At 37.7% G+C, this 9,599-nt stretch overlaps 1 protein-coding gene across 2 annotated transcripts in view; it reads left to right on the top strand.

Moving 5' to 3' along the window:
• Window positions 1–6,877: 6,877 nt before the first annotated feature.
• Window positions 6,878–9,599, top strand: part of mcama (melanoma cell adhesion molecule a) — a 57,281-nt gene continuing 54,559 nt past the window's right edge. The window contains exon 1 of one of the 2 annotated variants that reach the window (XM_017419948.3): window positions 6,878–7,155. In XM_017419948.3, coding sequence (XP_017275437.1) covers window positions 7,095–7,155 — 61 coding nt within the window. In that variant the 5' untranslated portion in view covers window positions 6,878–7,094. The remainder of the gene's footprint in view (window positions 7,156–9,599) is intronic. The other variant, XM_017419949.3, reaches the window with a different exon arrangement.

The following is a 9,599-nucleotide window of genomic DNA, read 5'->3' as shown; positions in this document are numbered from 1 at the left end:
TTTTTTTTTTTTTTTTTTTTTTTTCCTTACTGAAAGACTGCTAGATTCACAGCATTTCTTTTATTTAAAGGTTGTTTATAATAGGTTTACAGTGCATGCATATATATGCAATTTACTGTAAACAAAATTCTCAGCTGTGACATTTACAGGTTAAGATATACTATACTGTGTCCTAATCTGACATTGTTTTTTATAGTTTTGGCTACCACAGCTACTTGTATTTTACTGTAAATCCTACTTTTTTTTTTCACAAAATAGCTCTTGAATCCTAAATATTATACATAATTAAAGAGTTGAATGAGAAAGACAGAATCCTTCGATGTTCCACTTCATTTTTTTACCTGATAGGAGGTAAGCTTCTCTTCAGGCCTAACTAGAGAAGAGTTTAAGATGCGGGGAATAGAGCCGGTGGATTGAACACCTTTGGTTTTAACAAAAGGAGAACCTGTGGGCAGAGGATTTTTTTTTTTTTTTGAAAAAGCTGTCCTCAGAGAAGCCTGGTTAAAATCATCTCATGGGTAAGAGGTAGGTAGAAGAACAAGACAGTTTTGTGCAGAGAAGTTGGCTTTATTTCCAAACCAAATATTCCCTCAAACGAAGTGTGAGAAACACTTTTGCACAAGTGCAGCAGCTGCTGTCTTTTTTTTTTTTTTTTTTTTTTTTCTGCCTGAAGCTATTTTTTAAATGGGGGTTGTTTTGGGGAGGTGAGTTGGGAAGAAAAACTGAGTAATGATTTATATAGGTGTCAGCCTCATGCACTATCAAGAGATGGGGGTTGGTGTTGGTAAAGCAGTGGTCATCCGTCATGTAAAACTGAATGGCAATGAAGTGATAAAAACAAAAATACATCTGATAAAATAATTTGAACTTGGATTCTTTGAGGCTTATACAAATATTGAACACTTTTTCTCTTCAGGTCTCAGATTATTGATTAATCTTGAATATGATAAGAAAGGCCATAAATAACGTTGACAAATCCTTTTACTGTGGCGGAGGTCCATCTTTGCACCCACAGTGCTATATATTTTCAGCAGCAGGTAACAGTGACATTTAATAAAAACACATATGCACAATAAAAGATAAAAACATGCAGAGATGCAAACATGTTTCCTTTTGCAAGTGCAGGATGCTGAAGATTCAGGAGTGGAAAAGTATTCACAACTGTTTTATTTACTACACTCAGATCCAGTCCTGGAGCTTGTTTGGATCCTCTTTCTAGTGAACTTTCCATTTCCATATTTAGACTAATGTTATAAGCACAGCTGTATGATGAGGAAGGACAGCCGGGTGACAAACTTCAGCGGGGTTTCTCCTGCAGCTGTTATCCAAGCTCACCTTTCAGTCACTGAAAAACAAACCACCAGATACTTGCTCACATTACTGCAAATAGCTCATCTTTAGCCCCATCCTCTTTTAATGCTGTATTTTAAAATTTCATGGCAATATATTTGATCCCTATGTTTTGTTCCATGTTGAAAAATATATTTTGGAAAAACTTTTATTAGATTTCTTGCAGAAAATGTGTACAGATGAGCAAGAAGTAAAAAAAAAAAGAAAATACTTGTTAAGTTGGATCATTTACAATCATTTGCAACAAATCATTCCAAAGTGTAGAGATGATTAAGTGATAAAAAAGAAAAAAAAAACCATTTTGTGTGACTAAATATTTAAGTCTAAATAACTGTAGATAAACTGATAAAATTTATGAGAAAAAAAATTAAATTAATCTTTTTATCGCTTCTCATATCAGGATTACAAAGCACTTCCGGCAAATTTTAATTTCAGTCAAGTGAAACAAATTTACATCAAAGAAGCAAAACTTAAATAGGGCGAAGAAGTATCAGAAGGTACAGTGGCAGGATTAAAGAAAAAAAATCTGTCTCTAACTAAAATCCATTTAAGAATCTTTATTTTTATTAGTCAACAAGACCCTTGAGTTGTTTTTACTGTTTGCAAAATCCAAATATCTCAAGGAGGGGATAAAGTACTTTATAAGCTTTAACTCTTATTTAAGCGTATTACATAAACGTTAAATTCCTGTATTTTTAAGACTAAAAAACAAAAGACGTTACAGAACTGAACTTCCTGTCTGTGCAGAAAGTCAAACACAAACCACAACTCTGAAGCAAAAATCACTGGATGTAGGATATGAACACAAACTCTGGTTTAAAAGCTCTAATGATTGCTTTGGATCAGTGGAAATTAGGAAGTGAACAGTTCAGTGGATGTTATAGTGTAACATGAGTGGAATAAATAAAGTTTAGGGAAGATTTAAAGGAATAATATGTAAAAACTCATCATTTTTACCTCCACCCAGGAGGTTATGGTTTCAATCTGTCTGTCTGTCTGTGTACACGATTAATCAAAAAGTTATGAACGGATTTTCATCAACTTTTTAGGAAACCTCAAACATGGAACAAAGAACCGGAGATTAAAGTTTGGTGGTGATGGGGTCAAAGTTCAAGGTCAAAGATCCAGGTCACAGATCAGCCTGTGGTCTGACTCTGCAGCTGTATATCAGGAACGTCAAACTCTACAGCTGGACACCTCATGAGTCAAGGGTGATCACCGCTGATTTCAAGGTAAGGGGGTCAAAGGTCAGGGTCACAGATGACCTTGTGCTCTAACTATGCAACAGAGGAAAATCAAACTGCACAGCTGGACACCTCATGGATCAAAGATGACGCCTGTTGATTTCAAGGTTCATGAGGTCAAAGACACAGGTAACCCCTTCGTTAAAAACCTGTCTCTGCTCCTACATGTGACCCTTTTGTTTCCGCCACCAAGGAGGTTCTGTTTCCGGTTGTGTCCGTTTGTCTGTCTGTTTGCAAAGATCAGGTAAAAACGAATAAACAGATTTGGATAAAAAGTTCAGGAAATGTTGGGGTTGTTTCACAAAAAAAAAAAAACAGAAAACATTGGATTAAATTTTGGTGACTATTTTTTAATCATACTGTGGCCTTGTCGGAGTTTTGCGCTCTCTGAGTGCTTCTAGTCTCATGAATTGTAAAATAGAGAGTGGGGACACTGCCAAAAGAAAGAAACTATTATGTTATGACCCAGATCATTTTTAGAATGGTTTGTCAAAAGGGGCTGCTCTCCTTCAACAGTTAACCAAACGAACACGCAGCAACTCTCCTTCAGTCAGTGACAAGCAAACAAAACCCAGGCTGTGATTTCCACAGTCACAGTCGGGTGCAAATGACTTCATCCACAAAAGTGAACACAACAAGAGGGTGGCATCTCACACACTTCTTTACCGACCGGGATGGCGTCAACCGTTTAAACCCGTGGTGCTGGTTTTAGGCCAGATGGCTCTGAAAGGGGTCACTCCTAGTATATAACCAAGTTTATGGCTAAAACTTAACACAGAGACACATAAACTAGCACCTAAAGGCAAACAGTTCTACCAACAACAATAAAAAAACAAAGCAACATCATATTTTCATGTTTACTTCTTATCTTTATTGCAACCATGAATTTATTATTATTTATTTTTTGTGCAAAGAAAGAATAAACTCACTGTACGCTATAAATGATGTACACTCACAGAATTTAAAAACACGACAACCATACGTGTCAAATTAAATAAATATTGTCTTACATTTTTCAGCAACTTTTTTCTTTTACTTGTTTCTTGGGACAACTGGAATGCTACCTTCTCCTGTTCTAGCTTACAAACTTTTTTACAGACAGCAGTCGTGATTTTTACCTCAGCATGTGGGTTTTGAGTTTGTTAATCTAACCGCAGCTAAATAAAAAGACACTCAAGTTTACATATTACTACAGCTAATCAAAGCAAAGACTGCACGAACAGAGCCACTGGTCTGTTTAAGGTTGGTGAAAGCCAGGGGTGTCAAATCCAGTGACACTAGAGGGCCAAAATTCAAAATTTGATACTAGCCAAGGGTCAATCACAATCAATATTTATTAAAAATGACATAAATTAATTGGTTTTAGATGTATTATGTCAAATCATTCATATAGAAATATCAATGACCTTTTCCCAGTTACAGATTATACAGAATTTAGAGCAAACACACTTTAATGAACACAGACAAATAGATCAAACTTCAAAAAGCACATCATTAGCAGTCATTTCTTACACCTCACTCAGCTTTTAAATGAACTTTTTAACATTAAAACAGATTTTTTTAAAAAGCTATCAACAAAAACCTGATCATACAGAAATTAAAACTATATATTGTTGGCGTCTTAGTCACTGTCAAGAGAAAACGTCACTAATTAGGCTCAGTTTTTTAAAGCAAAATAAGAATCAGAGACTCGATCTGTCCCAGACTAGAGGGCCGGATCTGGCCCGCGGGCCTTGCATTTGACACGTGTGGTGTAAGCAAAGGCAAACTGTTTTGACACAGAAAATGCAATAATTAATGTGTACAATTGTTGTTTCTGATAATTAACAGATTCTTTTTAAACAAATAAAGGTATAAAGCTTTAATAAAAGGGGATCATGGTATAAAATTTTAAATTCTCGGAGCATTTTCTTGGAAGTCTCTTGGTGCACCGTAGGAGTGCAGATGATTAACTGAGGCCTGGGAATCTCCTGATTAGTGAAGTCGGATTGACACGCCTGGATGTGCATGCTGATTTCTCAGCTTGCTGAATTCGTAGCCCTGCTTCAGTGAGAGAATTTCAGATGCGCTCTGCAGTCCTTCAGTTCTCCAGACATCGCCACACAAAGCTGCACGACAAAATGTAAATGTTCATATTACTGCCTGTTTACAGTCCAGGCAATATCTGGGTTTTTTTATGATAATGAGCAGATGATGTTTCTTCATTACTTTTCTCTGCTTGTTTGTTCATCTCTCCAAACAACTGTTGTTGTTTTTTCTCCAATAAAACACTGATCTTTACAAACGATTCAGCAGCCTCTTCCTCAATCCATGATGTAATTTCTACAGATCAGATTTTATCCCTTGGTTGTTCTACTCGGCTATAAGAGGCTGTGAGAACATATCTGATGCTGACAGCATGCTGCCTTGTTGGCTTCGCGTGTTACGAGATTTACTCAGACATTGTTCATAAATCGTGTGTGAAAAAGCCTGCAGAGTGACGGTAAGACTCTGTCAGAGTGATTTAACACTGGTCTCAGTTGTTCAAGTGGTTCTTGCTTCTCAAGTGGAGGAGGAAGAGTTTTCTTCGCTAAACTGCTTTGAAGAAGTGGTGATGTGGCTGAAATCTGTCAAGTGCTGAGGTAGCCTTATCAATTATTTGGTTCCCAAACAAAATGTATTTATGAAGCGATTTTTGGTATTGAATAAACACCAGTAGTTTTATTTTTGATACAGTGACAGTATCCTCACGCGTGATTTTCTTTTCCAACAATAAAAATGTCAACTCCCCACGGAGAAACCTCGTAAAAATTGTGGAAATCCCATTTTCCCACGTGAAAACATGTTAAATTAACACGTGACATGTGTGAAGCACATGTCTTGAACCTAATTACCGTGAAGTTTTGAAACAATTTCAACAGATTCAAGTGATGACATGTAAAAAAACATGTTAAATTCAAAACGTTTTCCTAGTTTTTTTTTTTTAATTTCATGATGGGAAAAGTCAGCCCAGGGAAAACAGCTCCCATCACATCCCATAAACTTTATTCTGAAATAAGTTAAAACGGATGCAACATTTGTGTGAAAATCTAAATATTTCTGGGCTTGGCTAAGAGACCACAGAAATGTTTTAAGATCCTAACAACACCTCTGACCAGACCGAGAGTTTTCACTTGTTGCCTAGCAACAGCATCTGACCAGAATCCAGGAAGTTTCTTAGTTTAAGAACTAAAAAAAACTACAACTTTTTAAAATGTTTCTATGTGTGTCTCTGTGTGTGTGTTTGTAGTGTTAGCAATGTATCTGCTGGACAGATTTTGATAAATCCCCCTGAAAGTAATCACTGATTGTACATCTACAGCTCATTAACTTTTGGAATCAACCCAGTTCAAGATGGCTGCCACAGCTAATCGACATTAGCAGTAACTCCCTAAGTTTCACAGATGTTGAGAGAAAATGTGGTGTGGTAGTAGCTGAGAGTCATTTACAATGCATACTCTGAGTAAAAGTTTGGCTTTAACTTTTAGAGTCAACACTGTTTGTTAGCAAAATATCTCATGAACCAACGGGTAGATTTTAGTGAAACTCTTGGGAAGTAATCACTAGTCGAACATCTAAAACCCAATAACATTTGGAGTCAACTAAATGCAAGATGGCTGCCACAGCTAATCGACATTAGCCAACACATAAATAGCCGTAACTCAGTCAATTTTAAAGATATTGAGCTAAAATTTGGCGTGGTAGTAGCTCACAACATATACTCCGAGTCTCCGATCTCATGTGAGATCACGCATAATATCATTTAGCCACAAGGTTGGACCAAAACGACGATAACTCTCAAAACAAGATGATCCTAGTTTAAAACTCTGACATAAAAGTGAGCAGGTGATATGCATTCCTTCAAGGAATAGCTTTCAATATATATTGTGCTTTTTGTATGCATACGTTTTTGTATGTATATCAAAGAAACATGATTAAAAGTTAAATATCAGTAGGTATTAGAGGAGCTGGCAGTCTTTTGGACACTATATATTTGCGTTCACTGTTTTTATTACAGAGCTAAGCGAACTGCCTGCCAGCTAAAGATATGTGATATCAGCCACATCTTGAATGGATTAGCGTTTTTTTTTTTCTTGATAAAAGTACCTGTAAAAATGCGTTTGGAATGAATCTAAGCGGACTTATCATAACCCTCCAACCACGTTTTGGTGCACCTAAGTTGTCCGAGTTAAGCTGAGCAGGCCCTGTGGTTCACCCTGTGGAGGTGTGATAAGGCGGCCATTTTTAATGCAACCTGCAGGACTTCCTAACCTGCAGAAATCACAGACAACCACACAAATAAAGCCTCGGTACGGGGAGGAGGACCCCGTCGGACTGAGATTTTAATTGCGCCCCCTCCTCCCTCCCCTTCCTCCTCTTCCTCCCTCCTCCTCCTCCTCAGTCTCCTCCGGGCTGCACGCTAACTTCTCTCCGACCCTCCACTTGCGTTCAGTTTGTGTCGGACTGGATAGCAGCAAAGACATGGCTTTCCTCCTGCGAAGAGCGCTTTTCCTGCTTCATCTCTGCCTTCTGACCTGGAGCGGTGAGTTCATTAAACTGCTTTTGTTTTTTGTTTTTTTGTTTTAAATCAGAAAAGTTTATTTCAGGTGGACGCACGGTGAGTTTACATGAAAACCTGCCTTTCTCTGTCTCTTTATGTTTTATTTTTTTTGGATGCTCGTACATGTTTCAGCGCACAGGCAGAAACATTGCCGTGCGTTTTCGGTCTTTGTGTGCTAATTTACCGTTAATTACGCGAAGCTCTCCGTCTCTTTTTTTCGCTTCGGTTGTGAAATTTTTAATCTGAACTTACTTTGAAATGCTCATTTGCTTTGCTTTAAGGTTAATTTAGCTGCTAATTTTAGTTGTTTCCCGGCTGCGCCTTGGTAAAGTAGTAAAAGGTGCAATTAATTACTGCGTAATTGCTGCTGCTAATTAAAGGTACTCATGCGAGGTATGAAATCAAGCATTAAAGCGGGTTCTCCTGAACTTTACATCAAATGGAGCAGTTTGAAAGTGTTTTTACTGTATTTTTAAAAATGTATTGATATGTAATAGTAAAATGCAGGTATGCAGGCAATGTAAACAAAGTAAATACATGCCAGTACATCACAATTGTTGTCCATCCCTTCTCAATTCGATGGATGTTGTTGTTGTTGTTGTTGACTTATTTTCAGTCTTTTTGGCGTTTTAAGTAGGCATACAAACGCATGTGGCCGCAGGTCACAAATGTTGAATATAAAGACAAATCAACATGAGAAAAAAAGGTGCAGATTTTGTTTTTTTTACCTCACGATTTTGTCTTCTTTTTCTTTTAGTTCATGACTTTGTAATGAGTACCTTTAACCTTGAGCTCCAGCTGATAAAAGCGAGTTTAAACACACACACTGGCATGTGATGGTTTTTTAAAGGCTTGTGACCTTGTGTGGACCGTAGTCTGGATAAGTTAGTAAAGCTTTAATGGGCTTGTTGTGGACATCCAAAGAACCACAGAACCTGATGGAGTTTGTAGGACCAATTTTGGAAAAGGCTCGCTTGAAAAAAAGCTCAAATATCGTGGTCGTTTTTGGGATCCGTGTGATGGGAGAGACTGGTTTTATCATCAGAGCAGTGATAAGTGTGTGTGTGATAAGTGTGTGTTTGTGTGCATGGCTGTACAACTCCTCCACTCCACCAATCTCGGAGTTTACCTTTTATTTTTGCAAAGTCAAGGCTCATTTCCTCCACGAGCTGCTGAGGTTCTGTAGCCCTAACTAATAAGACATTCTTTTACTTAAGGCTGAAACTAACAATTTACTTTCTGGACTCTATAAATAGCAATAATAGAAACATTTATTCAACATAGTTTCTCACAGTTCAAGGTCACTTGCATGAGTGTTGCTTTGTCTGGGCTCAAACCTAGGAATGCAAGGTATTTGCTTTGCAATTATTTAAATAGATAAAGGCAGTTCATCTTAACAGCTTGGGACCTGATAAAGTAAATCATTCATACTATCTCAAGTCCAAATTTATGACCAGTCAATGTAAAGACATGGAACAATGACTTTATCACTGATGCTGAACTTGTAATCCTAATTTAAGGTAAACATTTACTGATTTTATAATTTAAAAACAAAATAGGAACCTAAATTTCTGCTTTTGTTTTGACAGATTTGGGATTTTAGTGCACAGTTATCATCCTTACCAGGGCTGGGTGATTAGATGAACATGTTGTTATCATTGTATGTGTTTTAAGGTTGTTCATGTTGATAGTTCTGTGATGTTTTTTTTGATAGTTTATTTTGAAAAATTCACATCAGAACAGTAGCTTACAGTTGTGTTTACGTGGTTCAGACCGCTGATAAGATTGCCTCCTCACTGCCTGTCCTCAGAGGTTTAATGGGCACGGTCAGCTGGGCGGAGGCCCCAGGGTTGATCCGGGGCTCCTGGAGGGATTATCTCTCCTAACTGGCCGGGGGACGGCTGGTGACTCTCAGGGGGGTGTTGGGGAAGGTTCTAGAGACGGCCGAGACCCTGAAGTGGACTGAACAGTTAGGATGGATGGATGGATGATTGTTTGTGTGGATATTATTGTAACTTGTGTGATTTGTTTTTCACCTAATGAGTAAAGAGTGTCTGATTAAAATGACATAACCGGAGTGACAAATATTGTCCACCGACAGTGTAAAGTAAAGATGAATCATGTTACTTCCTAAATCATTCTGTGAGGAATGTGTCAGAAACACATTTTAATCTTTACGTTTTAGCATATATATATATATATATATATATATATATATATATCTCGCCCGGCCAAACAAGGTCTGCGTCAGGTGCTGGGGAACCAGAGCACCCTGATGAAAAATGGGCTACTGGAACAAGACGGAGGAAATGGATGAGAGGTGAAAACATGGATCTGTTGGAATGCTACTACTCAAGTAACCCTAGTCAGAGAGGTTATATGCAAAGAATGCTGGAACAATGGTTACTTCGACATCCCCAGTCAAC

Source organism: Kryptolebias marmoratus, linkage group LG13 (assembly GCF_001649575.2).
Source record: "Kryptolebias marmoratus isolate JLee-2015 linkage group LG13, ASM164957v2, whole genome shotgun sequence".
Lineage (NCBI taxonomy): Eukaryota > Metazoa > Chordata > Actinopteri > Cyprinodontiformes > Rivulidae > Kryptolebias > Kryptolebias marmoratus.
The sequence above is the reverse complement of the archived record's forward strand: the minus strand, read 5'-3'. Positions and strand labels throughout refer to the sequence as shown.